Source organism: Chanos chanos, chromosome 1 (assembly GCF_902362185.1).
Source record: "Chanos chanos chromosome 1, fChaCha1.1, whole genome shotgun sequence".
Lineage (NCBI taxonomy): Eukaryota > Metazoa > Chordata > Actinopteri > Gonorynchiformes > Chanidae > Chanos > Chanos chanos.
This window is the reverse complement of record NC_044495.1, coordinates 57,953,425-57,971,293: the sequence shown is the minus strand read 5'-3', so window position 1 is coordinate 57,971,293 and position 17,869 is coordinate 57,953,425. Positions and strand designations below refer to the sequence as shown.

At 44.6% G+C, this 17,869-nt stretch overlaps 1 protein-coding gene across 1 annotated transcript in view; it reads right to left on the bottom strand.

The window, feature by feature from the left end:
- tcf7l1b (transcription factor 7 like 1b) overlaps nt 1–17,587 on the bottom strand; it is a 25,414-nt gene extending 7,827 nt beyond the window's left edge. Inside the window, exon 1 of the mRNA XM_030766129.1 lies at nt 17,508–17,587. Coding sequence (XP_030621989.1) covers nt 17,508–17,587 — 80 coding nt within the window. The remainder of the gene's footprint in view (nt 1–17,507) is intronic.
- Between the last annotated feature and the right edge of the window lie 282 nt (nt 17,588–17,869).

Below are 17,869 nucleotides of genomic sequence, written 5' to 3'. Positions count from 1 at the left end.
ACGGCGCTAAGATAAGATTCAGATCTGTTTGACAGTTCGCTGCAGTTTTGATGAAATTTTCGCGCGGTTATTTCGTTCTATTTCTCTTTCTCGTCTGGCGTTTTGCGACGGTATCCCACATTCACGCTCCGAAGTTTGAAAACTAGGCTGCGAGATTAACAGGGTATCTGGGCACCAAAAAAAAAAAAAACCCCAGAAAAAAAAAGAGAGCTGTTCCATTTTTACACTTCTCTAATTGTCTTCCAGCTTTCCGACAAGTCTCCGGATTTCAGGACCGACTTCAGTTGAATGTTCAATTAATGAGGGATGGTGCAGATGCCACACACACACACAAAAAAAAAAAGGTGGCGAAAGTCGCACAGGCGCAGAAATGTTTTTTTTTTCTTTCCCAAAGAGAAAAAGGAAAAAAAAAAAAAAAGCCAAAAAGCGAGGCCCTTTGGTTTTTCGAACAGAGAGAATACAACATATGCTCCGGGGGCCCCGCGTGTGTGTGCCAGAGCTTGGGTCTAATTGTTTCGGCTCATTCTCAGAGAGAGAGGCGCAGAGGAGCAGGGCCAGGGCCTTCTTTGTCATCTCAGAAGAGAGAGCGCGCAACAGCTCTGCCAGGCATCTGAAGAGGGCAGATGTGGGGACATTTGTTACTGAGGGGGGGGACGCTAAGGCTTGCCAACAGCACCCAAATATATCACACCACCCCCCCCCCCCCCCCCCCCCCCCCCCCAAAAAAGGAAAAAACTTTCACCCCGTTGTCGTTCCTCTTTAACAAACGACTGACACGCTTTAAATTGGAGCTTTCACTGTGTACTTGTAGCGAAGAGGGGTTTTTTTTTTTGGAGTACAGAGAATGTTGTCAGGGGAAAAAAAAAAAAAAAAACGGGGGTTCTTAGCAGTGAAGAATTTGGAGAACACAGAAGTTTTCATTAGAAGTTTCAGCTAAGAGCCGTAACACATAAACCACAATCCCTATGGGGGGGGGGGGGGGGGGGGGGGGGGGGGGGGGGGGACATCTTGTCAGAATTCACCCCAAACTTGTAATAGACAGAAATCCGTATACCTTCAAACTACATGAGATGAATGAGTCTGAGCAGTTTATAAAAAAACATAAATAAAAAAAAAAAGGCCTTGCATTTCAACAGCATACTGAATGAGTAAAGATCTGACAAGTCTAAACAGACACCTTCCTTCTCCACACACACACACACACACACACAGAGCAGATAATGTCAATCAACTCCAGTGTGTTCTGCCTCTCTCCTGTGTTTGCTTTAGCCCCCCTGCAGTAGGCCAATGGCCCACACAGCATGCAGCGTGTTGGCCTGGTAATTACCCATCAGCTATGTGAACAGTCAGGTCAGATAATGAAGCCGCGGCATCCCTCCTAGCCTGCTGCCCATTGTCATAGACTGTACCACCTGCCTAATGCAAGTCGCTGACACCCAACTGTTAGCCTTAACAGGACCCAAGGCTCATTGCCTACCTCCAGCCTGTAGACAATGGCAGTGAAAGAGAAAACCCCACCTTGTTTAAATTTAGCTCTATTGTCTGTGTGTGTTTGAGACCATTAAACAATTACTGGAGACAATTCTTAGGCAAACGGTAAACCCAGCTAATGTTAATGGCTCTGTAATTGGAAGGGATGGGCTATCAGTCTAACTGGGGAAAGCCCGGGGCCGTGTTTTAAGACTGAGTGGGGAGAAAAAAAAAAAGAGAACGGGTGGATGGAAAAAGGGTCCACAGGAACTTTTAGAGGGTTCCTGGCTGATTAAACTGTGTAAACTGAGGTAACACTGTGAATTATTCATCTCATATGAAATAAGTCTACTACGGTAAAGTCAAAACAGTTTGGCTAACGTTTTTTTTTTTTTTTTTTTTTTTAAAAAAGAAAGCTTACTGTAAGACTGCTGGAGAAAGTCAGTCGCGAGTGAACTCTTTCGGGTGAAGGCCAGTGAATGTTCTGATCTCGGTGGCTTGTACTAAAAGGAGATTTTCAGTAGATCAACACGAGTGTGAGATTTGCCACTCTGTTTGGAAACGGCCAGCTCACGGCGACGAGATCCCATTGGTAAACTCTGCAGCATTAGCATGTCTACTCAAGACACAGGTATGTTTGCTTTGGCTAGGGAGGCTATTTACAGTGAGGCGAGACCAAAATTTCAATAAGACTATTTTTTTTTATTTGCCCTCTCAGCAGTATTGCCTGTGCCCATATCAACCAACCCCAACACTCACACCGAGTCAGACGTGTGTAAAGGGCTGAAAATGTGTGTGTGTGTGTGTGTGTGTGTGTGTGAGAGAAAATGAATCGCCGCACACAAATGTTTTCAAACATTTTATCCTCGTCTGTCTCCAAAATAAGTTCGTATCTTCCTCTCTCTCTCTCTCTCTCTCTCTCTCTGTGCCGTCAGCGTTTAAAAAACACAGCTCTGTAGTTTGAAACACAGAAGCAGCGGCAAGCTGTGCATTTGGGATTTAATCTGTGCTCTCTGCAACTCGTGAGACCAATGGTTTCTCCAAACACAAAAACTCTAGACTATAATTAAAGAAGGAAACAAACAAAAAAAAGACTTACTATTAACGGTCTCAAGATATTATTCAAATTAATAACATGCAATAACTTGCAAAAATGAAACAGCTCTACCACTGCAAGAATTTCCGTTTGCACAGTTTGTTTGGGGTTTTTTTTTCTCCTTTTGGACAAAGCGTCGTTATACATTGCAAGTTACACGCCGAGTTTGTCCCAGCGGTTCATGCGCTAGCGTTAGCACTGAGCTAAAACTTGCTGTATTTCAAGACTATCTCAGCGGAAAGACAAGGGCCGGGTTCCAGCTCCTCTGACAGGGCATTCCCTGCACCGAGAGTCCATTGTGATCTGTATGGCCACCCTTGCTCCGCTATTCTCTGCCTGTCTTTCAAAAAAAAAAAAAATTGGGTCAAAGGTCGAGCTGCCAGGGAGCAGTGGTTACTATGACAACATGGCCTATTAAGGCCAGGCTTATAGGCCTCTTAACATGCTCTTGTACACAAAAGAACTATTAGTAAGGAGGTTTAGGAAGAGAGAGAGAGAGAGAGAGAGAGAGAGAGAGGGAGAGCAGGAGTGAGTGCATGTACTTGTATGAGAGCAAGAGAAAATGAAAAGGGGAGGTTGAGAGGTGCAAGGAGGAAAGGAGAGGGGGGCAGGGGGGTATTGGGAAAGAGGGGAGCCCAGAGGCTTCAAAATACAATTGAGAGCTTTTTAAGTCTCTTTGACTGTGTGCATATGCACTTAAGGTCTGTTGGCCTGACTTATGCCAGCACATAGATTTCCTGCAGAACTCCCGGTTTAGCCGACAACTATGCGTGGAGGACATTCAGCATTTACCCTGGGGGAGGTGGGGGGGTGTCATATTTAAGATGACATCTCAATCACACTGAGAAATTTAAAAGTCTTACAAATTGCAATCTCAACTATTTGCTAACCTTGGAAATATATTGCATGTGCGCTCACATTCAATACCACGATTTCTGTTCCATTCGAATAAAGAAACAGGCCCACTTTAAATGACCAAAAATGGAATTTTATTGTCCTTGACATTGTCATCTTCGCACAATTTTTTCCGTGCAGTTGTCATACAACCTATATCTTCCCGTGAATGCACGGCCTTGACCCGTTTCTCATAGATGCTTTACACTAGCAAGGATTTTTAGCAAGCTATTCTGCGACGAACTGATTGTACATTTTAAGCGAACCGTTACCTCGTTATAACGAAACCATTTTCATCCGCTTTCCTATCTTAACGCGGGCGAAACGAAAAGCTGCTTGCTAGCGCAGTCTTTGCTAGGAGAGAGAGGAAACCGTTCTGAAATAAGCGAGCTATTGTGTTCCAGAGCAGAACGGCAGGTCAGACGAAACCTCACGGATAATTAGAACCAAAAGAAAATATAGCCGAAAGTCTGGCATTTAAGATTTTTCCCCCTTCAGTCCGAGGAAGTACTGCCACCCTGTTTGAGTCAGCTATCAGCCAGGTTTGAGGTTGGTGAAGTACCTGAGGTATCGTATTACAGACATAGCTTCGGCTCAAAAACTCAACTGTGTAAAAATCTTAAGCTACCTCGCCCAACACATTCCAACAGACTTCAGGATATGCTAAACGTTTGCGCTGTTTCTTAACCTATCCTCGGTTGTGTAGAATAGACGGCTTTTTTAATAGTCTGATGGGGTAACGCGAGTGCTCATTGAAATTCACAGCAATTAGCCCCCAAACTTTCGGATAATGAACTCCAGAGCGCTGTGGCTAGCTGTGAAATGGCTGACTGCATGTTTGTTGTAAACCTCAACAGAGGGATACCATTAACTCTGTGTGTGTGTGTGTGTGTGTGTGTGTGTGGCAGGGTTCATGTATTTTGAAGAAAGCCTCGTCACGGAGAAAGAGGGGGAAAAAAACCACACCTCCAGAATCCTGTAACCCACATTTATGGTCAAACACAATGTGACCAGATGTGACCGCGTGAGACACCACCAAACTGCCGTGGGTGATTATTATGGGCTTGCACTGGTTATGAGGTTACCCTTGGCAACGCGAAGTCCATCTATACCCCGACATAACAAGAAAAATAGTTCAGTATAGCAATCACTTGTAAACTTAGGCACCAAAATAAAAAATAAACATTTTTCCCTCTGGAAAAAAAAAAAAGAAGAAAAATAAATATTTGCCTCAGAGTAAATTTGATCTTGCACTACTGACTTGCAGCCAACTTCTGAACAAGAAGCTAAACTCACAGTGGACAAAGTTACTTTTCTCTGAGCCTTTTAAAACAGCTGATAGAAATACAAGGATATGAGGCATCTTTTCAAGAGAAGTTTGGGAGGAAAAAAAAAAAAGGAGGGAGAGGGAGAGAGAGAGAGGGAGAGGGAGAAAGGGGTGGAGGGGGTAAAAGGAGTAGAAAAAAAAAGGTTTAAATTAAACACATTTGTTTCTGCTCACACATACCACAAGTCTTATGAAAACAGAGAGTCGATTGTGTTCCCTCTAAAGCCCCCTCTAACAGAAAAACCCACCCACCAACCCCCCGGCTCTGCCCTCACACACACACACACGGCGAGCACCCTTCCCCCCCCCGTCGGGCAGGAGCCCATAGATGGCCTCTATGTTTAGCGGATCAGCAGGAACAGACAGAGTCACTCAGACTCAGGGCTGCCGTCTGTCTTTCTTCAGCTTTACTGCCTGACATCCTCTCTGCGCACACACACACACACACACACACACACACACACACACAACACCACATGTGCCAGCATACACACCTGCACGTGTGTGAACGCATGCAAGGACACATGCGTATACAAGCGCACTTGGGTTTAAATAAAGAAAACATTCCAAAGGTTCCTTTGCGTTATAAGTGTAACGGATACCACATAACACTCTTTTTTTTTAATAATTATTATAATAGTAGAGCAACACTGCTAGAGTACACTATTTCCGTGTTAAAATGGGACGCATGTTAGAAAGGGCAGAGACACATGTACTGAACAATAATGTGAGTTTTGGCACTTTTTGATGAAGTGCGTATGTTTCAATCATACACGTCAAAAGTAATCTTCAGTGTAAACAAAGTCAAAGTGCATTATGGGTATTTGACGTAAACACAATTAATTAACCACTGTATAAACGGGTTAAGTAACTGTGGATATATACACACTTTACAGACCATAAAGATTACACACGTAACACTCGAGTGAGGAAGCGAGAGCAGAGGAAGAGATTTGAGGAGAAAAAAACAAAACAAAACAAAAAAAACACCCAAAGTTTAGTTTGTATCAGTCCAAAAGGCAGTGGGCCTTTTTTTTTTTTTTTTTTTTACAGACTTGTCTCCTGTGAACTTGCTTTACCACCTACACCTGGGTCTTTGTCCTCTTTTTCATATCCCAGTTTTTCTGCGTTTAACTAGGTTGCTTTTCATTTTTTTTTTTCTCGTTTATAAGAGTCTTGACACACCGTCTCACAGCGCTATCCTTAGACCGGTGTCCGGTAAAAATACCGAAACGGATTTCAAACTCCTGTTCTTCTCGTTTAAACTGAGAAACGGAATCGAAGCTAAATAAATCCACGTTCGCAAGGTCCGCTGCAACTTAACACTAAACCAACAGTCAACCACGCAACACGCCCTGGCATCCAGCAATTCTCCACCTCCGCTACCTTCGGGATGGAGTAAACACAACTCTAGACACTCACACACACACACACACCCGCGCACACACACAGTGAGAGAGACAGAGAGAGGCAAACATCCACCCGGTGCCACTGAGGGTAACTGACCCGTGACGCCACACCGGAGCTAGCCAAGAACACAGGAGGTCACCAGGTCCGTCACCTCCTCCTGGGTTCACCAACGAGCCTCCACTTAGCCACAATAGAGAAGGCAACCACCTATAGAGGCTGTTGTCTTCCAAAGGGAGCATGAGGAGCCCATCCACCGCGTGTCATACCTCTAAAACATCCGAGGAAGAGCAGAGACACACAGAGAGATAAATGGCTTGACAAACAGCCTCCAAAGGGGCTTTCGGGGGGGGGGGGGGGGGGGCGGGGGTCGTTTTAGGTCAAGTTTCAGAGATAAAAACCGAAAATTGAGCTAACATACAAAACAAAAAAAATAAGCTACCGAGTGTGAAAACTCTCACAAAAGTAGTTATGAGTCCAAAGGAAACTGTATCCTTCACATATTTTTTTTCTTTGTCTTTTGTGGCTGTGAAAAGATGTTGCTAACTGCTTTCTGTGTGTGTGTGTGTGTGTGTGTGTGTGTGTGTGTGTGTGTGTGCGCACGTGTGTGTTGGAAGCCCAAAACTCTCCAAGTAGCTAAAGCCAGAGGATGACATGTCCACTCTTCCATACCATAAAGAGTAAAACCCTATAAAGTGGTTTTTATGTCAGCTGGCTCCAGGCCTGAGCCTCCTGTAAAAAAATAAATAAATTAAAAATAAAAAAAAATTGCCCAGTCCTACTGCATTCCTTCTCCACACACAGCAAGAAGGCGTAATATCGCGCACTGCACCGAGTACAGTTAACTCGGAACGTTCTCCAGCTATCCGAGCTACCATTAGGTTAATACCTCTGATCTGATATCAGTCAAATCCATTTGCACAGTCAGTCAGTGGGGGCAGCTGACTCCCATTAGCAGAGCTGCAGACTAAGCGCAACTGAAATCAGTCAAGACCATTCGTAACTACCCGGGATTTTCGGCGGTATGAGAAGTGATAAACTGCCCGGGGGTGGGGGGGGGGGGGCCAGTGACCTCGATGTCAGAAAAGTCCTCACAGACACCCAAATCTCTCCCTCCCTCCATCTCTCAACAACACCAAAATCTCTCCATCCATCCTTTCTCCAAACCTTAACTGTTCCCGCCTGCTAACAATTAGAGAGAGAGAGAGAATGTGTGTGTGTGTGTGAGAGAGTGAGTAAGAGAGAGAGAGAGAGAGAGAGATTGGTGCACAATTACAGAGGGGATTTACAGCCTGAGAAAGCATTAATAAATCACAGTCTTCAGGCTAATATGAAGCAGGCTAGTTTTGCTCAACCAGCTGCAGGGAAACTACATAAGCAACTTCACTTTAGGGCATTTAAAGGGGTGGAGGGTGAATTTTGATGGGTTGGTGTGTTTTGGAAAGACCGTAGAGAAAGCCAGGGGCTAAAACAGTAGACCCTTTTCTTACAAAGTCTCCACAACTGTTTGGCACAATTAAAGAGCTGAAGACATTTTTCAAATTCTGGCTCAAAATTTTAAAAAAAAATGCTCAACATGTGTTAAGTAAATAATGACCGTTCTGACGTTTTTAAGCTCGTCGGAATCCATTTGGGCTTATGTCACGTTGTACGAACCCTTTTTTCTGCGTTTTAATGCTTTCCGAGCAATTTAATTTTTTTTTAACCCTCTGTGTCTTTAGTCATGTCTAGTTCTTCATTTTTGTCCACGAAACATATTGAAAAACAAGTTGTCAAGGTAAAACTTGCCTCTTCATAGAAAGTTGACTTTCCTCTATGAAAGTCAAAGAAACCAGTGCCGTGCAGAGCCAAAAGGTCACTGGAACCTCTGTATGGTTGACAAACTTGAGCTCTATTGTTCAAACCGCTTTGCAACCATATATAAGGTACAAAGGTTAGTTTATAGAAAAAAGCACGTTTCACAGTAGAGCATGGTCTTCAACCAAGGCCAGTTACCTTCAGGAGTATTATAACTGCTACTGTGTGTGTGTGTGTGTGTGGGGGGGGGGGGGGGCATTCTGCACCTGACAAATGATAAAGAGAAGTTATAGAGAGACTGTGACAACTGCCTTCATTTCTCTGTTCTGGCTTTTTACCTCGTATGGTATGAAGGCAAGTGAGTGTCGCATCTTCTTACAAGACGTGGGTTCGTTTACCAAGTGGTGGGGGATCTGATGCCATTTTTCTACCTATGTACCCCCCCCCCACCCCCAACCCACCCCCCCTCTAAAGATTCCTACTCAGCCGTGCGGTCCGAGGCCTTGACCTTTAACCTCTCACTCTAGGGGGTAAACAATACACTGAGTGACAGCTGAGGCAGGAATGTGTGTTTGTATGTGTTTGTTAGGTCTAAACTAACCATTTCATTCGGGGAAAAGAGGCATTTCAGGCGTGGGTGTGGGTGTGGGTGTGTGTGTGTGTGTGTGTGTGTTGCTCTGGCAATACAAACTCTTTGTTCAGTGTGACAAATTCTAGGTCACAGTTTTTATGTTATTTAATGGCATTTATTTGCCAACACCTCCGTATTATCTAAAGCCAGGACAAAAAAAAAAATGCCAGCCAGTGATTAACCTGATCACAAGCTAAAGGGAGGGAAAGACAGAGAGAGAGAGAACACAGAGGGAGAGAGAAAGAGAGTTAGTTTGTGTGAGAAGGAAGGATACAGAAACCAAGGGAGAGGGGGAAAGAAAGAGAGAGAGCAGGAGAGAGCGTGTTCCTTGAGAGACGGCGTTAATACATGTTTAACAATGGCTTTTTTTTTGTAAGCCTCAGCTAATAAGACTAATAACTCGGCAGGGAAGGCGGGGGGGGGGGGGGGGGGGGGGGATGCTAAAACACGGCAAACAGAGCCCCACCCCCCACCCAGCTCTGCTCCACGGAGGTGTACTGACTAAACAACAGTAGCAAACAAAATCAGACATCCCAAATCTCACAGTCTGTCTCTCTCTCTCTCTCATCTCACTTTGTTTAAATAAAAAAAAAAAAATCACAAAACCTCTTCTTTTTTCCACATTAAAAAAAAAAAGGGGGGGGGGGGGGCAGAAATAATGTAGCAAACAGCGAACGGAAGCACGGGGAAGGCGAATCCGTGCGAGGGAAAGGGAGATGGTGGATGTGAGGTGACTGTAGATAGGCTGAAATCCCAGCAGTAGTATTTAAATGAGGAGGCAGAGGGTTGGAGACTGAGACCAGCTCTCTGGGGCTCAGCTGGATGGCTCTGAGCCGTTGGTCTGTCCTCTTTGTCCTGTTACACAGCGCAGACTGACACACTGAAAGAACCCATTCATTACCTCTCTCTCTCTCTCTCTCTCTCTCTCTCTCACCCTCTCCCTCCCTCCGTCAGTCAGAGATCCAGTACTGCTACTGCTGCCCCACACACACACACACGCACATACACACAATACATGCCTCACACAGAGCATGCACACACACACACACACACACACACACACTACACCTCTACAAACTGCCTAAACCACTCTCACTCGCCTTATACAAACTTGACACATGCGCACACGTGCATGCACACACACACACACACACACACACACACACACATATACACGCAAAAGCACACACTGTACCCAACAAACTACACTTGCTACGAAAAAATGAAACCTGCTATTTCACCAAGACGTAGTGAAAATGCAACTAGGAATTGACAATAACCCCCTGAATTTTTTGTCTTTCCAGTGATGTGTTTGTTGGATTAGCACATTGAGAATGATCTTCTGAATCATATATGTGTGTGTATATATGTATATATATATATATATATTTTTTTTTTTTTTTTTTTAAATGGCATGTCATACAATTCTTCTGTAGTGGCGTTTAACAGAGATTAAATCTACAGGATTACAACCTGTGACGGACCAAGCAACAGCCTCCGGTTACTGAAGCGCGTTATTCCAATTATCAAACGAGTGAAGACGACTCCCTAATCGAAGCACATCGTTCAGGTCAGCCGTGACACGCTTTTAAAATGTGTACGGTCGAGAAAGCGTGTGTGTGGCATTTAAGGTCAGGGCACACACATCTACACACACGTTTTACGAGTGCCCGCACACACACACACACCACACAACACAACAGAGAGACAATAATCAGGTGCTTCAGCTAATAGCCCAAAATGGACACAGGCGAGAAGAAAGTAGCTACACATCGTCAGTAACTTGTGTCATTGCTATCGGGGGCTAATCGAATCTGAGTTTCGGCAGAACATTGTGACCCGTTAACGAAGCTGAATTGGTTTAGAGCGGGGTTAGCGCGAGGTCAAACGGACATCCCCCCTTGGATTGCAAGGTCGATCCAAACTAGAGGACATCGCAGGTAACGAGTTACAACGATAACCGCAGAGCGGTGTTCTCCATTTTTGCCGACAAAACTGAACGGACGCCGAAGAATTCGCTTCTCCGAGTAAAAGAAAAAAAAAAGCTTCTCCGACACTTGAACAGCACAATGGAAATGGTGACGGAACTTTTTTTTTTCCCGTCGTGTTCTTTTTTTTTTTTTTTTTTTTTTTCCTAGGATGACTTCGTCCCGGCCCAACAACTTTGTTTTCGACTGTTATGTTGCGCTACGTCTTGCTCAAGGCTTCTTTAATAAACAAGCTAATGGTTTACATCTGGAGCAGAGGAAAAAGAAACGACAACTAGAGTTTAAATAAAACGAGAAGGGAAAGAAAAAAAAAAAAAAAAAACAAAGACGGGATTTTTCAGGTATGGCAATATGAGCTCAGACATCCTGAATCACGGGCAACTTACTCATACCCAACTGCAAGTCACTAATGAATAACTAAAACAACAGCTTAACGGGGAGTGGATCGAGAGAGAGAGAGAGAGAGAGAGAGAGAGAGAGAGAGAGAGAGAGAGAGAAAGGAGCTGGTTTGAGTGGAGAGCGCACTGCTTGGCAAGTGTGCTCTCGACAACAGAGCTGAGAGATCTCCTTCACGGAGAGGATCAGTACAGATTTACTACTGAAACAAGTAGAACAGCTGTCCTGGGGGGGGGGAGTATCCTCTTGACAGGGCCCAGGTTAGGTGTGCCCGGACTGTAGTGTTTTCTAACCTGTCTCCGTCATGTATAGCTGGCTCTCTGAATCAAACTGCTCCATATGCTGCTGTTTTTTTAGCCTGTCAGTGACCCATGAGCCACTGGGCCATTGGGTAAATATCAGAGCGTTAAGGAATCTTGATCTGGTGGATATGATAGCGTGCGCGTGCGCGTGTGTGTGTGTGTGCGCGAGCGTGCGCTCCATGGCCCTGCTGGATCTCTGATAAGAGTGAGCCAACTCCAGAGACCTGGTCTTCGAAAGTCTAACAGGAAAGAAAAAGTATTCCCCCCCCCCCCCCCCCCCCCCGGTCCGACCTGCCCCCTGCTCCTTCACAACCACAGGTAAAGATCTCTCTTCATATCTCACTCCCAGGAACTCAATAATGCACCTCTCATTTTTACCTGCCTCTGCCCACCTCTCTCTCTCTCTCTCTCACACACACACACACACGTACGTTCTCTTCCAGGGCACCATTTCATCCTAACTCTTTCCCTCCCCCGTGTTTTTTTTCTGTTTGAAACTGTTTTTCGGTCTTTCCTCCAAATGTGTCCTCTTCTTTTTCTTTTTTTTTTTTTTCTGGAACAATACCATCTTCTCCACGGTTCTTACATCTACGTGCTCTTCCTTATTCATTCACTCACTCTCTCCCCCTCTCTCTCTCTCTCTCTCTCACTCTCTCTTTCTCCGAAGCTTAAACTCAAACCATCTGGTTGAAATACCAGACTGATGAAGCCCTGTTTGGGAGGTCCCCCCCCCCTCCCTTCCTCCCCCCTTCCCCATACTCCTCCACAATCAGGTTTTATTAGCATGCAGTCCAGCACTTAGTGTAAGGTTTAAAGAGCGCTGATGTTTCTTAATGTAAAACAAGACCTTACTGCTATGTGATGAGGTGGGGGGGGCACATATACATGAACCCGTGAGCCAGAGTCATGGGGGGGGGGGGGTGTTGGTCTGGGGCGGGGGCAAGCCAGTGCCCGTCACCCCCTTCTCTCTCCTCTCTCCTCCATCAATCACCCAGGGGCCTTATCACCCCAAGGGGGAGATAGATTACCCCCACCAAGTTCCTCCCGCCTCCCCAAGACAGGGAAGTAAGCAAGGTGGCATTAGTTTGACATATGATAAGCACACTTGTTCATTCTCTCTCACTCACACACACACACACACACACACATACACACACACAAAGGGTTACTTCTCATCTAGGAGCAGAGGGATAGCTCTTTATGTGGGCCTACTGGAAAGTTGGTTTGTCTTACCTCAAATGCCAGAAAAAAACCTAAATTTCACAAATTGCTCAGAGGGGAGCGTTCAGTTTACTTTATGTACTGTTAGGGCTATAAATGCACAATAAACACACACACACACACACACACACACAGTTTGCCTCCAAAACTCAAACTGCATTGCGAACAGCTTAGCTCATCTTAATGTGTGAAAGGCATAACGGCCCAACCCAAAAAAACTCATCGGTCTTCAGAGACACACACATGCACGCACGCACGCGCACGCACACACACACACACACACACACGCACGCACGCACACACACACACACATGCTTCAGCTTTTTGTGCTTCTTTGCAGTCGCTCACGCATGAATACACCAAAACTTCCCCATTTGTCTTCACCCAACACACCTATGATGAAGGCTCCGCCCCTTCTCAGTCTCTCTCTCTCTCTCTCTCTCTCTCTCTCTCTCTGGGCGTCTTAATGATGGCTCGGAGGAGTAAAAGAGGTTTCTGTTTGCTTAACGAACGTTGATTTTAACCTGCTCCTCCTAATTGGGTTGAAATACAGCTGACGTGGGAATGGGGGCAGAACAGTTAAAACTGCCCAAGAAAGACCAAACCCGAGTAAACATCAATAAAAAATAAACAAGTCAAAGTGAAGATGCCCCCCCACCCACGCGCGCGCACACACACACACACATCCCCACCCCCAAAATAGCCAACTGAGTAAATAACAACCATAGCAAAAGTTTCCAACACAAACAGAACCATCTACATATAGAGTCAAAATCCAACATCTATAGACCCAAATTAAACACACAGACCACTCTTACACAGAACAACTGTGAATCCACAAGCATCAGCTCAACGAAAAAGCAAAACTGAGTCCTTCTGCTCGCATTTCTGTCAAAACCTGGCTAATTCCAAAGAGCATTTCTGAGATTAATAAATTGATGAAGAAAAAAAAATATAAATATATATACACACACACACACACACACACACACATTCATCGTAGCACTTCAAAGAGCTTCCATTGATGTCACAGAGCTTTTGCTGAGGGGGGGGGGGGGGGGGGGGGGGGGGGCGCAGTGGTAAGTTCCAGGCCCCAAGAGGGGGCCCAGGCTCTCCTGAAGGACCCCGCTCTTGAAACGCGGGAGAGGGCTATAAACAGAATATCTAATGGCAGAGTGGAGCAGAGAGACAGAGAGAGAGGTAGAGGGAGGGAGGGAGGGAGAGATAGAGAGAGATGGGGAGAGAGGGAAAGGGGTGGGGGGGGGGTAAGCTACGGGTGGCAGGAAGGATTGACGCCAGCTCCTACTCTCTGTTGGAGGAGATGGGTGAGAGAGAGAGAGAGAGAGAGAGAAGGGGCCAGGCCTGGCAATGATTCACACAATTCAGAACTGCAGTGTGCAGAAGCACCCACTGACAGGGAACTGGTAACAAACACACACACACACAAAACACAGGGCCTGGTGTGTGTTCTTTTTCTGGGACAGTAGAAAGTTAGGGGGATGTTTGTGAAGTTGGAGAGAAAAGCCATGACACCTTTAGTTTCCCTCAACCCTACACTCTACAGCAATGTGGGAACAAGTCGCTACTTTGCCGAACAACCGACCCCTAAAATCAAATTCGATTTGTCATAAAGCTGCCCTCAGGCACAGAAACACAATCAAACGGCATTCAGTTAACTATCAAGAACTCTAATCGTACATAAAATGTAACCACCGAACACATTATACCTCAAAAGTGAGTGGAAATTCATAACGTTTGTGGACCATTGATGTTATCAAAAGTGCCAAACCAAGGACAAGTTGTTCAAGAGTTTGTCCAATTCCTGCAGCAGGATACATTTTTCACTCTGGACAGATAGGAACCAGAATTGGTCACGTGTGTCATTAGCGAGTGTTTATCTGTGGTGAAAAAAACTTTCAGTCTTTCAGTGGAAGTCATCTGGAGACTAAAACCCATCAGCAGCCGACAAATTTCTGAGCAAACTTCTTCCATCAGAGATCCAGAACCTTCAAACTCATGAATCCAAGTGGCCCACATGTTTTTAACGACACTAAGTGGTTCTTACGAGTTCTACATTGCAGAGAGATCACGCGAGTAACCTTTTAGTCATTTCTTTTCAAGTTTTAATACCTTTTGAAGCCTTACAACTTTTCAACCACTCAGGACTAGGTCCTCATTTCTCCATTTTGAAACTGAACAAATCGGTCAAAAGCCACACCATCCCATCAAATACCGATAACTGGCTTGATTATAGGAAACCGAGGGCTTTTTGATTCGAGGTACTATTAAAAAGTCCCTGGGCTTCTTCAAAAAAGGATGTGAAAACCTCTTTTAGTCTCTTGTTTCTGAATCAAATTACATGAGCAAAACCACTGTGGATTTGTTCGTCCTTGAGGTAAAGTCTTTCTCAAAACAAATACGGAAAAAGAAGAAAAAAAAAAAACTCAATGCAGAAATAAAACTAAAAGCAGTTTATGTACGTTTCAAAAACAGAAATAAGAAAACATTTGCTGGCTAAGTTCTGGATTACCTTTTACATCCTTTCTCATATGCGCGCACACCAAAAACCACAGGCCACAGTGTTACCGTACCGAAAACCACATGCCAGATTTTTACCGTACCGAAACACACAGACCAGAGTTTTACCGTACTGAGAAACACAGGTCAGACTGTTACTGTACGGAAAAACACAGGCCAGAGTGTTACTGTAGCAAAAAAACACAGGCCAGAGTGTTATTGTACCAAAAAAAAACACAGGCCAGAGTGTTACTGTAGCGAAAAACACAGGCCAGAGTGTTACTGTAGCAAAAAAACACAGGCCAGAGTGTTACTGTAGCAAAAAAAACACAGGCCAGAGTGTTACTGTAGCGAAAAACACAGGCCAGAGTGTTACTGTAGCAAAAAAACACAGGCCAGAGTGTTACTGTACGGAAAAACACAGGCCAGAGTGTTACTGTAGCGAAAAAACACAGGCCAGAGTGTTACTGTACGGAAAAACACAGGCCAGAGTGTTACTGTAGCGAAAAACACAGGCCAGAGTGTTACTGTAGCAAAAAAACACAGGCCAGAGTGTTACTGTAGCAAAAAAACACAGGCCAGAGTGTTACTGTAGCAAAAAAACACAGGCCAGAGTGTTACTGTACGGAAAAACACAGGCCAGAGTGTTACTGTAGCAAAAAAACACAGGCCAGAGTGTTACTGTAGCAAAAAAACACAGGCCAGAGTGTTACTGTAGCAAAAAAACACAGGCCAGAGTGTTACTGTAGCAAAAAAACACAGGCCAGAGTGTTACTGTACGGAAAAACACAGGCCAGAGTGTTACTGTAGCGAAAAAACACAGGCCAGAGTGTTACTGTACGGAAAAAACACAGGCCAGAGTGTTACTGTAGCAAAAAAACACAGGCCAGAGTGTTACTGTACGGAAAAACACAGGCCAGAGTGTTACTGTAGCAAAACAAACACAGGCCAGAGTGTTACTGTAGCGAAAAAACACAGGCACAATGTTCTCTCTGTCGAAGCCAAGACTCGTGCTTCCTGCTCTTACTTTTCCTGTAGCAGCAGCAGGCCAGTGGGAGCCAAGCAGGTACACACACACCCACACACACAGACACACATACACACAGACAAAGTTTACTCATGCAAGGAGGGGCCTTTTTAAACCACAGAGTAATACCACTGTTGACATAACTCGCTGTCTTAATTTTTGAAAATGTTAAAAGCAGAGAGAGAGAGAGTGAAAAAGAGAGAGCAAAACTGTACAGAAGTTAAGAAAAAAAAAGGGGGCAAAGCATGTTCAGACATCCAAATCTGAACAGGAGGCAAGATGGCAGAGCTGTTTTCTCCATTTCCAAATCAGGTACGTGGATGTGGCATTCAAAAGTCATTAGATGGCTGGACGTGGGCGCCCCGAACACAAAAGCAGCACTTACTGGTTTTACTGGTGATTAAGCTCCTCCGCTGCGTCCCGCTTCACTGGTAAGGCACACAGTTATAGATAGCCCAAGCAAAGCTCGACTCTCTGAGGTTTGTTTAAACAACATCTCCCGCTGAGGTGTTTGAACCGAATTTAAAAAAAAAAAAAAAAAAATGCAGCCAGTGATGCGGTTCTGAGAACTGAACAGGAGGACACTGTGCAGGAGCCTCAGCGTTTTTCAGAGGAAGTCAAGGTGTTACTCCGACTTCATTCCCACGAGTTAAGAAAATAACGACGAATCGTTTAATCGTTTGACTTCATGTACACAGCTACGAAACAAAAACCACGTTTCTGAGACATTGCACATACGAGTCAACCTGCCTTGAAAAATGTCACTTATTCTATTAGAGTTGGATAGATATTGTAGATGTTAATACACATAAACAGGCCAATATTCCGATGGAGATGGATTTACCTGCCAAGTCCACAGGGAGGTGCAGCGTGTCTTTAAAAGGTTTACCACACCAATGTCTCCACTACAGCTATTAACCTACATGAAGAGTTAAGCCATGTCTATCCACACCTTCAGCTAGGGTAATCCATTAGCTACAAGCCATTCCCTGGTGTTTGCTCTGTCAGTAACACACGCGGATGTGTTCCAGTGAAACTCGCAGGTCTGAGAAGGGCCTTACCATTCAGCTGTGTGACTGTGAAAAAGGTCTAGAGTCTCCTTCTAAAAAATTTAAGGTTCTGGGAGAAAAAAAAAAAAGCTGAACTCCTTCTCTCTCTCGACGTCTCCCTGGATTACAGAGGAATTTCAGCTGTGAGCAGACTCAGAATCAATTATGGGAAGTCTGTGTGCATGGGTGTCTCTCTCTCTCTCTCTCTCTTGTTTTTTTTCCCCTCATTCTTTTTCTCTTTCTTTCTTTCTTTCTTTCTTTTTTTTCCTTTCTTTGGCTCTGAGGAATCTCTCTCTCTCTCTCTCTCTCTCTCTCTCTACTGCACAGATACTTAACTTTCTACTGTGGGCCCACATAAAAAGAGGCCTGAAAGAGGATCGGTCACCTTTGCGAAGTTCTCCGGTTCGTGAGAAACGGTTCCGAATCAAAACTCTCGGGGAAGCGATCATCAAAAACCTGCGTCATTCTGTCGAACGGCATCATTCAATTTTAGCGTGACCGTTTTCGAAACGGAACAAGACGATAGCTTTTTACTAAAAATGAAAGATAAGGGACGCTGAGAGACAGAACAAGAAACTGTTGGAAATGAAAACCTTGAAGATTTCATATGATCTTGACAATTTTTTTTGTTGTTGTTGTTGTTCTTTGTTTGTTTGACAGCACAGATTTCAGTTGACTTTAGATTTAGGGTGGGGCAAAAGTTGAAAAACTAAACGGCTCAAGAGAAAAAAAAAACGAAAAAAAAAA